This window comes from Notolepis coatsorum (genome assembly GCF_963971535.1).
Source record: "Notolepis coatsorum genome assembly, chromosome: 3".
NCBI classification, from domain to species: domain Eukaryota; kingdom Metazoa; phylum Chordata; class Actinopteri; order Aulopiformes; family Paralepididae; genus Notolepis; species Notolepis coatsorum.
In genome coordinates this window covers 53,255,475-53,274,904 of record NC_140167.1, presented here as the reverse complement: position 1 = coordinate 53,274,904, position 19,430 = coordinate 53,255,475, and the positions used below count along the sequence as shown (strand labels likewise).

General features: G+C 46.6%; 1 protein-coding gene across 1 annotated transcript in view; it reads right to left on the bottom strand.

The window, feature by feature from the left end:
- tunar (TCL1 upstream neural differentiation-associated RNA) overlaps window positions 1-18,421 on the bottom strand; it is a gene marked incomplete at both ends in the record, with an annotated part of 35,518 nt that extends 17,097 nt beyond the window's left edge. The window contains one exon of the mRNA XM_084311206.1: window positions 18,386-18,421. Coding sequence (XP_084167332.1) covers window positions 18,386-18,421 — 36 coding nt within the window. The remainder of the gene's footprint in view (window positions 1-18,385) is intronic.
- Between the last annotated feature and the right edge of the window lie 1,009 nt (window positions 18,422-19,430).

The window sequence follows — 19,430 nt, the reverse complement described above, 5'->3', positions numbered from 1 at the left end:
CTGGGTCGGAAGGAGGGGACTGACGAGGAGGGCTGGAGCAGGGAAGGATGGAGGGTAAAGGCAACAACTCCGGAGTAGGACCTGGGGCTGGGGTCTCCTCTGCGGCGAGACCCACCGCCGAACCCCGAACCGGAGGCTCCCTGGCGGCAGGACGCGGTGCAGGACCCCCAACCGGGTCCCTCTGGCAGCGGAATTCGGCGTCGTCCTCCAGGTCTGCCATGGTGGTATCTCGTCCTCCGGAACCCCCCAGGGCGGCGGAGACCTCGACCAGGCCGGCGAGGAAGACCTGCAGTCTTGGGATCCCCCTCCCCTGGGGCTGTGGCGTCGGGATCCGCGCCCCTTCCCCGACGCTCCCCTGCGGACCAGGCGACTCCCCACCCAGGGATCCAGCACAGCAGTGACCGCGGCGCAAGCACCCGTTGTCATCGGCGCCGCTGGTCCGGCCACTGCGTCCCATGGTGCCAGATCCCGAGCGGTCGCCTGGTCGGCACGCAGGAACGAAGCGCCCAGGATCCCGAGCGCGAAGCTCGCTCCGTCTCTCCTTTCTGCCGGGTTCAGGTGTGGCTCGATCATTCTGTTACGATTCCTGGAGCGTTTCGCTGGCATGTCGATGGTAGAGAGAAGTAGAACCCGGTATGCAGATTTAACACGAGGAGAGGTAGTGCAGGATGAAAATAGATGAAGCACGAGTCGTGGATGAAAGTAATAAGCACTTTACTTTAACGTGGCAAACAATACAAAACTGACTCACTGATAAGAACGGAGAAACAAAAGGTTGACAACACACAGGACGAGGGTAACATGAACAATGATCGAGCACAGGAGGGCAGGGCAAACAACACTAATATACACAGACTAATTGACACATGAGTGTGATTGGAAACAAGACCCAGCTGTGTGGGAAAGACTGAAACAGCCTGGGGTAAACATGAGACTTAAATACACAGATACAGAAACAGCATTCTGTCTTAAACTCGAAAGCGCGTTCCCGTTCAGCTCATTTGCATACAAAACAACGCCTCCAGAGGTCCTTATAAGGCAACTAGTGACGCAGCTGTGTGAAATGGAATGGCGGAAGTGCTTTGCGAGTCTTGCGAGCCGCGTGATTATGAAACCTAGCGTCAGTCAGTGCCAATCAGAGAGCGTCTCCGAGAAATGCGGCTAGGTTTCGTAATCACGCTTACGCGCCATCAAAACTAGATTAGATTAATGTATTGGCATCATATACAGCTCGCGGTACACACCTGCCGCAGCGCGCGCGCACACACACACACACGCGCGTGCGCAGTACTGTATATGAATGAACGAATGACATAATATATATAGCCTACGGCGGGCGTAATGAATGAACGCAGTATGGCTTATTATTCCATAATTAAGCCTATAGGCTACTGTTCATTCGTAGGCGCACACAAGACTTGTTATGGAATATTAATGCAGTCTATTTCCACCGATTAGCTTTAGTTCTTATTTATTTATCCACTGTCATTTCAGTGTTGGTGTATAGGCTATATCTCTATATGAATTGAAAATGGGGGACCCTGATGTAAACAAGACAAACGTCTTTCTCAGGTCTGCATCCCCTTAACAATTGTGTGTATTGAGCCGTACTGTATTGTACCCATTCTGCAATCTGTTAAATAAAGTTTTCATTCATTCATTCATAGTGTATTTCAATATAAGTTTAATTGATTAATGATATATTCGAAGGCATGCAGGTTTATAGCTATATCAACCCCCTCCAATGTACAGTAAATGACCAAGTATGGTTGTCAATATTCCAATGTACAGTTTTGCTTGTACAGTGTAAGTCTATCCCCCACCCACCCCTCCTATACCCAACCTCCTCCAACAGTTTCTATGTCAAATATACTCTCTTTTCTGGACTCTTTTTGTATCACAAACAGTACTGTATTTGCAAATCTGGTATGTCATAAATGTATAGATGTAGCAGTACTGTCTATCTGTGTCGTGTGTGTCATATATGTTATGATGAATTGAAAATGGAGGACCCTGATGTAAACAAGACGAAATTATTTCTCTGGTCTGCATCCCCTTATGTAATTGAGCTGTACTGTACTGTACCCATTCTGCAATCTGTTAATAAAGTTTTCAATCAATCAATCAATCAATCAATCAAACAAAGGTCTGTCCCATTGTATACCAATCAATGGGATACATTGCATGTTGACCTGCATTCTTTCAAATGTATATAATTAATCATTAAAACAGATGTGTAACAAATAAGAAATACAAATTCCACAGAAGGCATTAAATAATTATTATTTTCAATCATTTCACAATAATTGCATAATTGTGTTTGAATATCTGAGTAATTAAAGTAATTATACATTTGTCCAAAATAGCTTGTTCAGATATGGTTAAGCAGCTGCCCTGTGACCAGATGAATCCATATTATTTATTTTTCCGACATCAAATGCGTAATTTCTTATCATACAAATTTGTCATATTGTCATATTTATTTTAATTGTGATTAAGTAATTAATTCCAAGGAGGCCTGTAGCGTTGACGTGAAGGAATCACTATGAGAACACAGTCTGTCAAGTTATAATACAATTTTAAATTAGTCAATCAATCATGAGATTTGATGGTGGGCTGAGAGCATATTTAAGTGTGCTCCTCAGCACTCTTAAATCTGCTCTCAGCCACGATCAAATAAGATCTCAGGAAAATTTGGGGACTCCCACTCCCTAATATGTCTTAAATGGGCCGAAATCTGGCTAAGACGAAATATTTTGTCGTAACTTCGTTCGGGAATGAGACCCATTTTCAATTAGTCAATCAATCATAAGTGTGCTCCTCAGCACTCTTAAATCTGCTCTCAGCCACGCTCAAATCTGATCTCAGGAAAATTTGGGGAATCGCGCTACCAGCCCTAATATGTCTTAAATGGGCAGAAATCTGCCTAAGAGGACATTTTTTGTCGTAAATCCGTTCGGGAATGAGACCCAATGTTTGAGGTGTTTTGTGGTCACGTTATAGCCTATATAGACAGGAGACGTTATATAGCCTATAGACAGGCGACCTGAGACGTGATATAGCCAGTGTTCAGAGGAATGCGAGCCGTGGGACTCCTGCAATAAGCTATGCTGTAAGCCAGCTTCTATATACAAGTTGGTCTGCGTGCGTGCGTGTGTGTGTGTGCAAGTGGATAAGATGTGTTTGGTCTAGTAAGAGGTATTGGAGACTTGTAGTGAATGCATTGAGCCCACAGGAGTGGCAGGTTAGTGTCCAGACACCTCTCAGAGGACCAGCTCTCCTTTAGCACGTCAGTGGGTTTCATATACAGACTTCTAACAGTAAAGCATGAAAACGTATGGATGCAAAAAATTTACAGCAACTGGATCTGTTTATCTCTATGGAATTTACACAGTGAGTGTAAATACTGTACATAACACATTCTCTGCAACCCCCAGATATAAGATGTTGATTTACATAGAAATAGTATTATGATTGCAGGGTTTGCTTGTCTGATTAATTTATATTACTGGAATATTACAGCAACTAAAAATACTATAGTAAGATCATCCTTGAGAGTTGTCTGTTTGTACCATTGTGGGGCCAAACATAGCACTTCCTATGCTTTCAAGTGACATCAGTAATTCAGCAGCAATCAGTTTGGATCAGATGAAACTACTATTTATTTATGTGAGACAACTTGACTTGAGGTTGACCTACATTAAAAACTACATTTAAAGCTTCCTATCATCACAAAATCTAGCAACACACACACACACACACACACACACACACACCATTCCCTCTGCCATATGATTAATTTTATCTCTCACTATTGTTTGTTATAATTAACATCTAAGCCATCCAGATTATTAAAGCTCAGTTGCAGAGACTCCATTGTAACTGAAATCCATGTAACCTTTTGGAACAGGACTACCGGAGGGTTGCTATGTACTCTCTCTCTAGTACTCTCTCCGTCCCTATTGACCTATCTCAAACCCGCCATTTTTTCTTGATCCTCCAATCACAACTGTTGCTTTCCTAAGTAGTAGTTTGTTTAATAATATGAAAGTTGTTAAATTTTTCCTCGCATTCTGAGGCGTCCAAAACAATGCTCTGGGCTCCTTCTCTAACAATGAATTTTGTGGCATCTTGCTGTCTTTACAAAAATACGCAGGCTACTACAGCTAATCGCTCCACATGAGAGCAATGAATGCTGTCTTGACTCACACCAACATATAGAGATGCGGGACAAGCGGGACAATCACAGTGCCTGACATTTTGACGTTGAAGTCTGCATCAAGATTACGATTTTTTATTTATTTTTTAGCCGAATTATGTCTTAGAATTCTACCAGTCTGTAGCTTTATATGGCCAGTATCCACTGTGACATCAACATTAGAATATCATCATATGTGAGATCGTACACATGTGACATGGGTTGGAAAGTCCTTTAGCCTAAATCAGATACAGGGAGTCTCTCTGATCAGCCGTACATTTGAAGACAATCACACATGTTGATTTTTATCCTTAAGTCATTGCTAGGTAAGCTGCCCTTATATATCTCCAGACTTCTGTCCTTTTATACTTGCTTTTTTAATACCAGACAAGCAGCGAATGGGGTGCTTTTAAATGTTCCTTTGATGCAGTCAGAGCTTGGTAAAGCTGCATTCTCCCACTATGCTCCCTTTTTATGGAATACGCTGCAAGTAAAACTTTGTCTAGAGGCACTTCCTACTCTAAATGCTTTTAAAGGTATGCTACGATTTAGCCCTTCACGAAACATGTAACTGTTTTACCTGATGCTATTGTTGATGTGATTATGCTCCTTGCCACTGCACAAATGACCTTCTGTATTTATATTTGAATTATATGTTTTTTGTTTAATGCCCTGTTTTATGTTGAAACTTGTTGTGTACCGTGTTGTTCAGGACTCCCTGGAAGAAGAGATATTGTATCTCAATGGTACATTCCTGGATAAATAAAGGATAAATCAAATAAAATAAAATATATAGAAGAAATATTAGATTATATGAAACTTAGAAAACAACAGTTGAATAAAGAGATGTACTACTCTAATCCTTATTTAACTATAACGATTATTTAAACAGGCAAGTCAGCAAAACACACATTCTTATTTACAGCAACGGCCTGAGGGGAGTAGTTACAGGGGGGGAGGGATGGTGACACACACACGCACGCACGCACGCACGCACACGCACACACACACACACACACACACACACACACACACACACACATGGAAACTGCCTGGTACATACAACCACCTCTGCTATTGGCCACTGAGCAGCTCCACCAGAGCAGTTGGAGGTTTAGTGCCTTGCTCAAGGGCACGTCAGTGGTAGTTGCTGAGTGAGGGGAGAGCGTTATTTATTCACTCTCCGACCCCCCCCCCCCCACCCCCCACCCGAGATTTACTGGCGTAAGCAATAACTATTGTTCTGCTGAATCTCTGCTATTCGTGACCTTGTGATTACAAGCCCACTTCTCCCACCGCTAGAAAACACTAGTCCATAGTCCAACAGTAGGGAGCTGATTACCTATGATAGGGAAACAATCCCTATTATGCAGTAGTGTCCTCCAATAGATTGGCAATGTCCGATCGTAGTTCAACAATCACTGCGTTCCTGAAGTGCATGCATAGAAAAGTGTTATAAAGAACAGAGAATCCCAGAGTGTGCTCTGTGACAATGGGCTTGGATCGCCGGTCTGGGAGAGAGATATAAACAGGGCTTCCCTCAACCTCAATGGAACTCTTTGTGTGCAGCGCTGGATGAGCCGCCATGCATGAAGACGGCTGCTTGTTGTCGATACAAACAGACGAGAGGGAAAAGCCTGTGCCAAAGGGGGGAAAGAGAATGTGAGGGAGATAGAGAGACAGAGATGGGGGGAATAAAGAGGGGTGAGCGAGAAACAAATAATTGTGAGAGAGATGGAGAGAGGTGTGAGGGGGAGAGAGAGGGGGTGAGGGAGATAGAGAGTGAGTTGGGAGATGGAGAGAGAGAGAAAGAGGTGAGTGAGATAGAGAGAGTGGAGAAATAGAGAGTGGGGCAGATGATAGAGAAAGTGGAGAGAGAGTGTGTGAGTGAGAGAGAGAGAGAGAGAGAGAGAGAGAGAGAGAGAGAGAGAGAGAGAGAGAGAGAGAGAGAATGGAGAGAGGGGTGAGGGAAATAGTGAGAGTGGGGAGAGAAAGAGGGGGGTGAGGGACATAGTGAGAGTGGAGAGAGAAAGAGGGGGATGTACAGTAATAGAGAGAGAGAGATTCTGCCTAAACAGAATACAGCTTCACAGAACAAAGACATACTGGATAGTGGATACCTTCCAGAACCACTACCTCCTCATAGACTATCCATCCATAGGCTACAAGGTACCCGCCAAGTGTTCTGATTCAAATAGCATCTGGCACTGGCATCTTACAGTGGACCATATCCATTAACCACCCATAATGTCTTCCACTCTCTGTTAAACACCTGGAAAATACAGGACCAACTTCTTCAGAGAGTGAACTGAACCATTGGACAACATTCATCCTACTTTCAGACTAACTTATCTACCAGCCAGTGGTTTATTCAACATGTCTATTTTTAAATGGACTTGAGAGAGATTTGACATCATAGCTTACAGTAAGATACTTCCAGTTATTACATGGCGTTTTCACATTCACCAAAATGCTTGATTGTGATTGGTCAATAGCGCTCCGTTGCCCCTAGCAGCGGTCAATTATTTCTCGATAATTCACCGCTGCTAGGGGCAACGCGCAATAATGACCGCTGCTAGGGGCAACAGAGCGCTATTGACCAATCACAATCAAGCATTTTGATCGCAGTCACGAAAGCTAAGCTTTACCATATGCACAGCTGCACTACATCAGGTGCAATCAAGTCCACACACCTGCCGATGACAGAGGAGCAACAGAATAACTGCGTCTGCATTTGATCTCGTCTTGTCGATGGTGTCAAATGAATTACGTATATTGTTACTAAGTTAGCCCTGTAATAAGCGGGATAATGTATAGCTATACTCGGTCATTGTCGCAAAATAATTGACCTTAACTGCGTTTAGAACACCTCGGCGCGGCGCCTCTGTGTTCCAGAACACAGTCTTGGTCAATTATTTTGCGACAATCACCTCATAGCTATACATTATCCCTTACATAATCATCTCCAACACCTCATGCGTGGTTCCTGTGAGAATCACTGCGGTACGCAACACAAGGGCTCTCTGTCTTTCTGTTGCCTATCATAGCTTGTTTTTATCATGATTCCATCTATCAGAGTCAATTAGTAATTATCGATATAGCTGAATTGCATGGGGCTGGTTTTATGATGTGGTGGATGATGTTTGGGGGGTTGTAAATGTTTATGTTTTGTAGAATCAAGTGATGATAAAAACATCCCAGTACAATATCTGCCTCTCATACCTACATACCTACCTCTCATTGATTGGTTATCTGAGCATGAGCTATTCTCGGGTACAGAGGATTTACTTATCTCAGTATTGATCCCCGTTGTCAATCGAGAGCTAATTTCCGTCCGCTCCAAAACTTTCAAGAGTAATAATGCCTTAACTATCTTCTCAGTAATCACTCTGACCAGGCCATGAGTATTCTTGTCAAAGCCGTTCAGCAAATTCAACAGCAATAAAGAGTCAGTCCCTCCAGGATTTTCAGATCATAAGAATTACTGCAAATTCAATGACACACTTGCAAATTCTACCAATTCCCATCAATATTTAAGCATAAAAATAAATGAACAAACAGTTAAAAATTAACAACCTTGTTCAGCCTAGTTCAAGTAAGTAGTAGAATGAGTGTCAATAGTCACACTTAATTGCACAGATGACTGTCTACTAGCTGACTGTACTCCTTGTCAGTGCATTCATGTGTGGTTCTCAGTTTGGCCTCTTAATGTGCAATGTTTTAGCAACAATCCTAACCTGGCTGTCAGTTTACAACCAGCAAGCACTGCACAAGGCCTGAAATTACAACAATTAATACACGACATGAAGAGGGAACTGCATACAGTAGACGTTGGTGACAGGAACCAAAGTGAGTGCTAGATTTAATTTGACAGGTAATGGATAAGAGTTAGTGAATGTGAGAGAGAGAGAGAGAGAGAGAGAGAGAGAGAGAGAGAGAGAGAGAGAGAGAGAGAGAGAGAGAGAGAGAGAGAGAGAGATAGAGAGAAGGGGTGTGTGTGTGTGTGTGTGTGGGTGTGTGTGTGTGTGTGTGTGTGTGTGTGTGTGTGTGTGTGTGTTGATTGATTGATTGATTGAAAACTTTATTAACAGATTGCAGAATGGGTACAATACAGTACAGCTCATTCTCAATACACACAATTGTTAAGGGGATGCAGACCAGAGAAAGACTTTCGTCTTGTTTACATCAGGGTCCCCCATTTTCAATTCATCAGGACATATATGACATACATGACATACAGATAGACAGTAGTGTGTGTGTCTGTGTAGTGTGTGTGTGTGTGTGTGTGTGTGTGTGTGTGTGCGTGTGTGTGCACGTGCGCATGGTAATAAACACTGCAAATTGCAATAAAATGTAACACAGTAAAATCAGGCATTTTTGTAAAGCATATAAAAATAAACTTCACAGCTCACAGGATCCTGGGAATACTGAGTGGCTTCCTCTTTAATCAGCCTAGTTGACTCATTTGTCATTAACTCATTCAACGGCAGTCACGAGTATAGTCGGGTTAACTAGCCAACCATTCAGCTCCAATCACGAGTATAGTCGGGTTTTAATCGTTATTTCTTTTATTAGCTATATCCATACATTTTCATCGATCCAAACCCATCATTGGGAATGGGTCTGAGCTCGCGAAAGGGCAAATACCGCCGCCTACGCCTTCCAGCAGGTATTTCACTCTATTCGAAATGGTGTAGTTTCTTTTCAGGGCTGATCTGAGCCGTGCGGGTGGGGTTTAATTACTCAGACGAGGCAGGCCATTACAACGATGGCATGGTACACTAACCCCGCCCGCCCGTTCATGTGTAACGCTCGGTAATGTGGGACGGACCTCCACAAGCAGTATTTGGAATGGCAATCAAATAATTGGAACATTATTAGACACCACTTGGATAGTCCTGAGAGTGTGTCAGACAGCTCCAGATGCTAACGAAGGTTATCCTATAACCCTAGTTATGTGAATACTGGCTGAGCGCTTCCGCTCCAGCCTTATTGAGATATTCGTCTTTCGAGCGCCTATTGCGCACACGTTTAAAAAACGTCCATGCACCTGCATTCGTCTATGGCCGCGCCTACCCCGTGTTTCCTTTAAAACACAGGGTGTGGCCACTTCCATGCCCTTCCGAGTCTGAATTTCACGCGTCAAAAAACAGCCAAGGGTCATCAGGGTGTGAAGAGCGGAAGCGCTCAGCCAGTATTCACATAACTAGGGTTAAAGGATAACCTTTGTTATGTTTCATCTGACTGAGCGGTTCCGCTCCAGCCTTATTGGGAACAAAAGGGGGAGCGGAACGTGCAGCCACTGACAAATGCACCCTCTGAGGGCCCGTACGCCCGTCGAAAAGGGGGGGGGGGGAGTCTCGTCCCCCCGCTCGTCCTAATGAGGAAAGGGGGGGATAGCAAACTCTGACCAATATGTGTAATAGGGAACAGTCACCCTAGGACACACAACGTGAGTGGGACCGCATGTGAAAACACACCCTGCGGTCCACATCCACACACCTGGTGACGGGGTGCAGGAGAACCAAAGTGTAGCAGAGGGCAATGCCCTCGCACAACCAATGTGACAGGCGTTGCTTGGACAGCACCTCACCCGTATTGGGGCCACCATAACAGACAAGTAGTTGACTGGTAGCCCTGAGGTCCTGTGTGTGTCTAAGGTACACCGCCAGCTCACGGACAGGACACAACAGATGAAGGCTCCTCTCCAACTCCCTATATATGCTGCCCCTTGGTCTGATCATTAAAAAACACAATATCTCTCTCCATTTTTATGCCGATGACACTCAGGTCTATCTCCCCATGAAACCCAACAATATAACCAATCTCAACCAGTCTTTTATCCTGCCTAGACGACATCAAATGCTGGATGGCACACAATTTCCTACAGCTCAATCAGTCAAAGTGTGAAATCCTCCTTTTCGGCCCCCCAAACCAGTGTCATTGCCAGCAGCCTGGGTAACCTGTCTCCCCTAGTCAAGCCCTTCGTAAAAAAAAACCTGGGCGTGCTCTTTGACCCCATGTTTTCTTTCAATAGGCAGGTAAACTCGGTGGTGAAGGGGTGTTTTTTCCAGCTCCGGTCCATAGCCAGGATCAAGGCCATTCTCTCCCCCTCAGACCTGGAAAGAGTAATTCATGCCTTCATATCCTCACGCTTAGACAACTGTAACTCCCTGTACCTGGGGCTTAATAAATCTACCATAGCCTGCCTACAACTACCCCAAAACACTGCCGCTAGACTGCTCACAGGTACCCAGAAGAGAGCTCACATCACCCCTGTACTTGCCTCCCTCCACTGGCTCCCGGTGCACTATAGAATAGATTTCAAGGTCCTCCTATTGGTCTACAAAGCCCTTAATGGTAAGGCCCCTGCTTACCTAGCAGACCTCCTCACCTCTATACCAACGTCAGGGCCCTCAGATCGGCTGACAAGGGTCTCTTAACCACCCGTACAGTAGGTACAATTTCAAGTCTAGGGGGGGGGGGGGGGTTTGCGGTCGCAGCCCTTGACCTCTGGAACAGCATCCCCATGTCCATAAAATCTGCCCCCTCCATCGAGTCTTTTAAATCGAAACTCAAAACCCACCTATACCGCCTGGCCTTCCCTGACTCACTTTGACTCTTGCCTTGCTTGTTGACGTGTTGTTTTGTTTCCTTGTCTATCCATTGGTTGTTTTTATTTTCTGTTTATTCTATACTTTAGCACTTTTCTTTGTTCTTAGCTATGTGAAGCACTTTGGTTGACAAGTGTCATGTCTAAATGTGCTATATAAATACATTTGATTGATTGATTGATTGATTGATTGATTGATTGATTGATTGATTGATCCAAAAGAGGGTTGCTCCTTCTTCACAACGCCACACACTCCTGCTAGCCCACCTGGTGGCGGGGTGCAGGACAAGTCCCGGTACTCAGGACTGCCTGGGAGACAGAGCAGGAGAAGAGCGAGGAGTACTCTTCTCCCAGTTCACAGCAAAACCGAGGCTGGTGAGGTGTTCCACCACCTGCCTGGTGTGAGACCTGCCAACCTCCTCCGACTGGCTGAGGGCCAGAATGTCATCCAGGTAGAATGAAATTCATATTCCCTGATGACGCAGAGGTCCCAGCGCGGTCTCCAAGCACTTGGTGAAAGTGGGAGGTGCCAGAGAGTAGCCGAACGGCAGTTTCTGGTATTCGTACGCTATTCCCTGAAACAGGAAGCGCAGTCATTTCCTGTGAGGAGGAAAAATCGGGATGTGAAAATACGCATCCTTCAGGTCTATGGAGGTGAACCAGTCTCCCACTCTGACAGCGCATAACAGGTGTTTGGCGGTCAACATTCTGAACCTTCTCACCGCAATCAAACTATTGAACGAGGACAGGTCCAGTATGGGTCTGATACCCCCCGTTTTCTTGGGCACCAGAAAATATCGGGAGTAAACCCCACTCATCACGTCCTCCCGTGGGACCGCGACGATGGCCTGCTTTGTCAACAGAGATTGAATCTCGTCGGCCAGGGCTGTCGCTGCCGTGGACTCTGATAACAGAGTCTGTTTCAAACCCAAAAACGGAGGGTGGGGGTGTGCAAATTGCAACATGAGTCCCGATCTCAATGTTCTCTCCATCCACACCGACATGTGGCACTTCTGTAGTCACACGTGGAAACCCGGTCCCTCCCGCTGTGCATTGCGAACCCTGACTCTGCCAACGAGGCATCTCGTGGGGTCGGGGTTTCGCCTGACTCCGCCAGCAAGGTATCTCGTGTGGTCGGGGTTTCGCACCCTGACTCTGCCAGTGAGGCTGGGGTCGGGGCAATTGCACCCATGGGGGGACCCCGACAGAAAGGGGCGGTTTGAAATGAGGGGAACAGCAGTCATCACTCCTGTGTCAGGGGTTTGTGGATGAGGCTGAGCATTGTCCTGTTTTTAACGATTAGCCCGCTGGGGATGGCCTGGTCTACGGCTGGACATGCATAACGTGTGGTCTTTACTCTGCCTTGAGTAAAAGTTCTTCACACACTGTAACCCTGTAGTGATATTACTATCACTCAAATTACACCTGCCTGACACACTGCCGCTACTAAGACTGGTAGTCTGGGCGGGGGGAGCACAAACGTAATACCCAGCCTGGCGAGGGCGGGGCTGGGGGAACCTGCGCTGTGACACTACGTCGCTGTGACGTGGCCAAGGGTTCCCACTCTTACTACCTTTTTTTGAGACAGGGAGACCCGCTCCGTCATCATATATACTTATATAGCATCAGGCTCGCTAAGCGCACACGCCGGGCATGTGGCAGAGGGGCCTTCTGAAAATGCGACATTCTCATAGACAAACCCAGGCGTAGCAAGGACCTGGGTATCAGCCTCCGTCATGAGAAGTGACATGTTGGGCCACTTACAAATGACCTCAATACCTTCTATGCGAGGTTTGATGCTGGTAATAACAACACCAGCTCACAAGCCACGGCAATGGGGGGGGGGGGGGGGGGGTCGGCTGCTGATGGAGGCGCAGTGTTCAGGGTAACAGAGCATGAGGTGAGGCGGACCTTTAAAAAAGTGAATATCAGGAAGGCAGCAGGTCCGGACGGCATCCCCGGCCGCGTCCTAAAAGTCTGTGCCGACCAACTGGCCCCAGTATTCACTGACATATTTAACCTGTCCTTAGAACAGGCTGTCATTCCCACCTGCCTGAAGAAGTCCACTATTATCCCTGTACCCAAGAAATCCAAGCCTGCTTGCCTCAACGACTACCGCCCTGTAGCTCTCACCTCCATAGCCATGAAGTGCTTTGAGAAGCTAGTAAAGGGCTACATCTGCTCCTCCCTCCCCATCAACATGGACCCCCTGCAATTTGCATACCGCCCCAACAGGTCCACGGAGGACGCCATAGCCCATGTGCTGCACACAGCAGCATCACACCTGGACAAGAGGCAGGGGAACTATGTGAGAATGCTATTCATCGACTACAGCTCGGCATTCAATACCATAGTCCCCTCCATACTCATAGCCAAGCTCAGGGACCTGGGCTTGAACTATGACCTCTGCCAGTGGGTCTTGGACTTCCTGACTGGCAGACCCCAGGTGGTGAGAGCAGGCAACTGCACCTCCTCATCCATCACCCTCAACATAGGGGCCCCCCAGGGCTGTGTTCTGAGTCCCCTCCTCTACTCCCTGTACACACACGACTGTGTGGCTCAGCGGAGTAGCAATACAATCATCAAATTTGCTGACGACACAGTGGTGGTGGGCCTGATCTCTGCCAACGACGAGAGGGCCTACCTGGAAGAGGTCAAGGTCCTGGCGGGATGGTGCCAGGAAAACAGCCTCTCCCTGAACGTCAGCAAAACAAAGGAGATGATTGTGGACTTCAGGAGGTCGGGGGTCAAGGACTACAGCCCCCTCAGCATCGACGGGGCACCGGTTGAGAGAGTCAACAGCTTTAAGTACCTCGGAGCCTACATATCCGAGGACTTGACATGGACCACACACATTGACAGTGTTGTGAAGAAGGCACGACAACGCCTCTACTTCCTCAGGCGCCTAAGGAAGTTCCAAGTCAGTCAGAAGATCCTTAAGAACTTCTACTCATGTACAATAGAGAGCATCTTGACCGGCAACATCACCTCCTGGTTTGGGAATAGCACTGCACAAGACCGAAGCAGACTACAAAGAGTGACACGTTCAGCCGAACGCACAATTGGAGGGGGGCTCCCCACCCTCCAGAACATTTACAACAAGCGTTGCAAGGGCAAGGCTAAGAGAATCATTAAAGACTCCAGTCACCCGAACAACTGCCTCTTTGAACTGCTGCGGTCAGGCAAGCGATACCGGAGTCTCAAGGCGAGCACAGAAAGACTCAGAAGAAGCTTCTATCCCCAGGCCATCAGGCTGCTAAACGGACAATGAATGAACACTACACAACAACAACCACCAAACGCACATAGCACACACATCCACACGCACACACTCACTTTAAACAAACACACTGTAGCACCCACTCCACACACTTTATAGCACACACCCACTTTAAACAAACACACTGTAGCACCCACTCCCCACACTTTATATTTATTGATGAAGGATTGCACTACAACTCGTACACCTTACTGTAAATTGTACCTAAATTGTACCTCATCCCATTTCTGCTTTGCACTAGATAGTACTGTACATTAGTACACTGCATAGTATTGTATATTATATGGTAACTCAGAACATTGTACATATGTCTATACCGAACACTGTGACCTCATTTTCTTCTTCTAAAATTACATGCTATACTATGTTATTTGATACTATCTTGTCTAGCACAGTCTCTGGAGCGTAACAGTAAGAAGCATTTTGTATGAAAGTATTCTGTACTTCTGTATGACAACTATTAAAGAAACTTGAAACTTACGCTTCCCTGCAGGAATAGTAACGCGGCCCAATGCGAGAAGGGGACCAGAGCCCTTATTTTCGTATCGTATACGAGGGGGTGAACAAAGAGCTTTGCTAGACACAGTGAGATGATGGTGTCGGTCTACTCCCCGGGGGGAGCCGCGCACTTCAAATTCACCTGAACCCACAGCCGCCCGGGTCTGTCGGCACCATGAGAGCCCGTGTCTCTGTTTCATTATGCGCTCCAAGCGCCAGGGTGTCTCGGGCGGGGGTCGCAAGGCCACTGGTCGGGGGTCTCGCAGCAGCTGCTGACGAGACAATACTCTCACCTCTGGCTGTGAGGTGTGGGGCGGCGTGGGGGCCTGGCTATAGGCCGCCGACGGCTCCACTGACGAACCAAAAAATCCATCCTCAGAGAGGGGGACCATGAGGAGGGGAATTCTCCTCTCCTCCTCCAGGGGGGACTGCTCCAACCACAGATGTCTGTGCAAGCGGCTTCTCTAAGCGCGGCACACCGGTCCTAAGCCCCCCCCACCAGGCCGTCTACCTGTGTAAAAGGTAGATAAGCCTCGGTTAGGCCCTTAACACTAGACACCATCTCTCCTTCAGCGACATAAGGGTTAATCGCCCGCTGCTCGGGTCCCCCCCGACACACGGGAGTGGAACCCCATTAGAACCAGCGGCGAGCACCATGATACTGGGAAAAACGCATAATAGCATTGCCTGTTGTCTGCGTTCACCCGAGTACAAAGCCCCCTGCGCTGCACACGTGCCGCCCGGTTGTCTCATGGGACAATGGGCGACAGTGACAGCGTGTTGCCGTCGCCGGCCCTACCTGAACACGGTTTGGTTCGACTACCGAATGCCGTGTGACGTTCTCCAGTCCTCTGCCAAGCTGGTGACCTGAAGAAAGTCCAGCGTCGGGCACCCGGCGATATCCCATCTGGACTCGCTGGGGAAATCCTGGCGGTAGTCTGATGTTTTTTATTTTCTCTTTTCTCTTCATAACGATCCACTGTTTGACGGTGCATGTAGCAACTATCATGCGTGAAAAACGAGGAAGGGCATGGAAGTGGCCACACCCGGTGTTTTAAAGGAAAGGCGCGGCCATAGACGAATGCAGGTGCATGGAAGTTTTCTCAACGCGTGCGCAATAGGCGCTCGAAAGACGAATATCTCAATAAGGCTGGAGCGGAAGCGCTCAGTCAGATGAAACATAACAGGAGCCAACAGGCAGAGTTACTTTTGTCATTGTTTTAGAACACAGTTAAAGGGACAGTTCACACAAAATGTTTCCCCTTACCCGGAGTGCTATCTATCCATGCAGATAGTTTTGGTGTGATTCATCTAGTTTTGTAGATATCTGCCGCAGAGATTATCTGCTGTCACTCCAATACAATGCACCAAAGCACCAAAAAATACATTTGAAAAACTGGAAAGCAATGTCTCTTTACAGAAATCCTGATCCAGTTACTTAAGATAATCCACAGACTGAACTACACCCACATAATAATGAATGGGGCACTTTGGTAGGAAAGAGTTCCTACATGAAACTGCTCACAACAAGGTCTGTGGATTATAATTAACTGGGTCATGATTTCTGTAAAGACACATTGCTTTTGAGTTCTTCAAATGTATTATTTTGGTGCTTTGAGCGCCACATACTGAGTGCCATTCAGCTCCATTTTATTGGAGTGACAGATAATCTCTATGGCAGATATCTACAAAACTAGTTGAATCACACCAACAATCTGGATGGATAAACAATACTTATTTTTATTTTTATTTTGGGTGAACTGCCTCTTCAAAACAAACAACCCGCCACTTCTCCTGAGTGGATAATGCACATGCAAACAGGCAGACGCCCATCAGACACACAGGCATGCACTCACACACGTGTGTGTGTGTGTGTGTGTGTGTGTGTGTGTGTGTGTGTGTGTGTGTGTGTGTGTGTGTGTGTGCACGTGCGCATGGTAATAAACACTGCAAATTGCAATAAAATGTTTGAGAGAAAACACAGTAAAATCAGGCATTTTTGTAAAGCATATAAAAATAAACTTCACAGCTCACAGGGTCCTGGGAATACTGAGTGGCTTCCTCTTTAATCAGCCTAGTTGACTCATTTGTCATTAACTCATTCAACGGCAGTCACGAGTATAGTCGGGTTAACTAGCCAACCATTCAGCTCCAATCACGAGTATAGTCGGGTTTTAATCGTTATTTCTTTTATTAGCTATATCCATACATTTTCCTCCACTCCTTTGCTTTTTTTTGGCGAGTAGGTGTGTGTGTGTGTGTGTGTGTGTGTGTGTGTGTGTGTGTGTGTGTGTGTGTGTGTGTGTGTGTGTGTGTGTTACGGACAACACGTGTCCTGTGTTGTTTTAACACATCTTCCTCAAGAGTGAGTTATCAGTGAAATGTACTGAATTTCTGCATAATGCCTGACCTATTTTCCCGCTGTGTGTGCATACCGTTTAACAAGGGAAGAGAGGAAACGACAGCGTCTATTTCTGAAACCACAAGGTGCGCTGCTTGCGGAAAAGTGCTCCTTATGCATCACACAGCCCAGCTACCACGGTCGTCACGGTTACATTCCACTTGTTAGACATCTTCAGAGAAAGTTCAGAAGTGCAGATAGTCACATATCATATTGATGAATGAGGAATGTATTGAGATGACCGCAGAGGTGAAGTTTACATGTATTATTAACCATACAGAAACCGTTCTGTGTAGCTCAAGACATACTGAACCTGGATAAAGTCCATTTGGAAGCTTGGCTTGTCTTACATAGGTACTTTTACACTCCCTGAGAAGACTGAGACAAATGTATCATGTCATTTCAACTGACATATCACAAATACTATTCAATTCCATATACTGTACATCAAGTCAAAGCTAGAACAAAATACAAGGTAAGAATGTCATGTCTAGGGAGCTCCCGTAGCTCACCGCATATCTCTGCGCTATTTCTGCGTCTGGGAACACCGTGCTCGTCACGGATCTGGGGGACACGAGTTCGATTCCCGGACCCGCCGTCATTTCTCAGAATGTCTTCCCCTGCTCTACATCCCATTTCAACCTGTTTCTGTCGGTCATGCTTGACCAGAAAAGCGATAAACGCTAAAAAATAAAGTAAAAAAAAAGAAAAAAAAATGTCATGTCTACAGTTGTATGTACGTTTTGTTAAACTATACTAACATGTCAATATGTTGTTAACACTATATATAAAGAATCACGTCCCCTCAGAGCTACAGTATGTCACCTGGACAGAAACCCTGCATGACAAGATCTGTTACAGTAAGTCTCACACATACAGCAGTAAGGCAGAATTTAAGTTGTCTGTGCTACATTAGTTATTAAGGAACAGCTATAACTAACAACAAGTTATACCCTACTGTATCTATTGAGGGTATGTAACAGAGAGCATTATAAATGACAGCCTTGTGCTACTGTGGGACTATTGTGATTGTTATTATAAATGGGGGCAACAGTGAGGTACAGCAGTCGTCTGGTAATCCCGAGGTTCCCGGTTCGATTCCCGTTCCTCCGGGGCAGCGTGTTGAAGTGTCCTTGAGCAAGACACTTAATCCTTAATTGCTCCCGATGAGCAGGTTGGCACCTTGCATGGTTGCCTCCACCATCGGTGTGTGAATGTGTGAGTGAATGGGTAAAATTGTAGAGCGTTTTGGATAAAAGCGCTATATAAATGCACCATTTACCATTTATAACTATTTAACCGTTTTACTGTAATGTTGAATTACAAACATTTAGAATTCCCATTACTCATAACACTGTTTTGGTACAGAATGACTGTCTCGTAGAGGTGACTCACCTTGCAAAGCATCAGGAGGAGCGTAGCATTGGACATGCTGGAGGGGGATGCCTCTCCGTTGCACGGCGTCCCTGGCAACTAAGGTGAAAGTCTACTCCTCTCATCCTTCAGATGTGGTGGGGTGTGGGATCCGGGGAGGGCTGGCTCGTCTCTCAGTTTGTCCAATTTCGAAGGCTCTCGTTGGATGTCGTACCCCGCAGTCCTCTCTTTTTCTGCTGTCCTTTCTTCTCCTTCCGTCCTCTCTTCTTCTGCTGTCCTTTCTTCTCCTGCCGCCCTCCCTTCTTCTGCTGCCCTCCCTTCTTCTGCCGTCCTCTCTTCTTCTGCCGTCCTCTCTTCTTCTGCCGTCCTCTCTTATCCTGCCGTCCTCTCTTCTCCTGCTGCCCTCCCTTCTTCTGCCGTCCTCTCTTCTTCTGCCGTCCTCTCTTCTTCTGCCGTCCTCTCTTCTTCTGCCGTCCTCTCTTATCCTGCCGTCCTCTCTTCTCCTGCCGTCCTCTCTTCTCCTGCCGTCCTCTCTTCTTCTGCCGTCCTCTCTTCTCCTGCCGTCTTCTCTTCTTCTGCCGTCCTCTCTTCTCCTGCCGTCCTCTCTTCTTCTGCTGTCCTCTCTTCTTATTCTCGTCTGTGTGGAGTGATGCTGTGGAGTTGAAGTGTGGACTCAGCTGACGGGCAGCAGGGAGGGAGGTGAGGAAGCTGCCCTGTCTTTGACGCACAGGACTTGTGGAAAGACTCCGTCCTCGCCTCTCCACCGGGGGGGGCTTACTACATGACGACCCCCTCACTGGGCTGCCGTGCTATTTAACATGTAGCTGTCACTCTATTTAAAAGAGCGTAAAAACTTTTCACACTGCTCAGAGACGGGAACAGTTTCTGCCGGTGTCCTGGCTCCTCAATTTCTCTCATTAAAAAAGAAAAAGAAAGAAAAATCCACCCACGATGAAATGATAGGAACCCCCTTCTCTAAACGATGTGCAGCCTAACAAGCCCACTCCTGCGCTCCAGCAGGCTGAGGGTGTCTGTCGGACTAACTGGAGCGGAGCAGGTTCGTTGG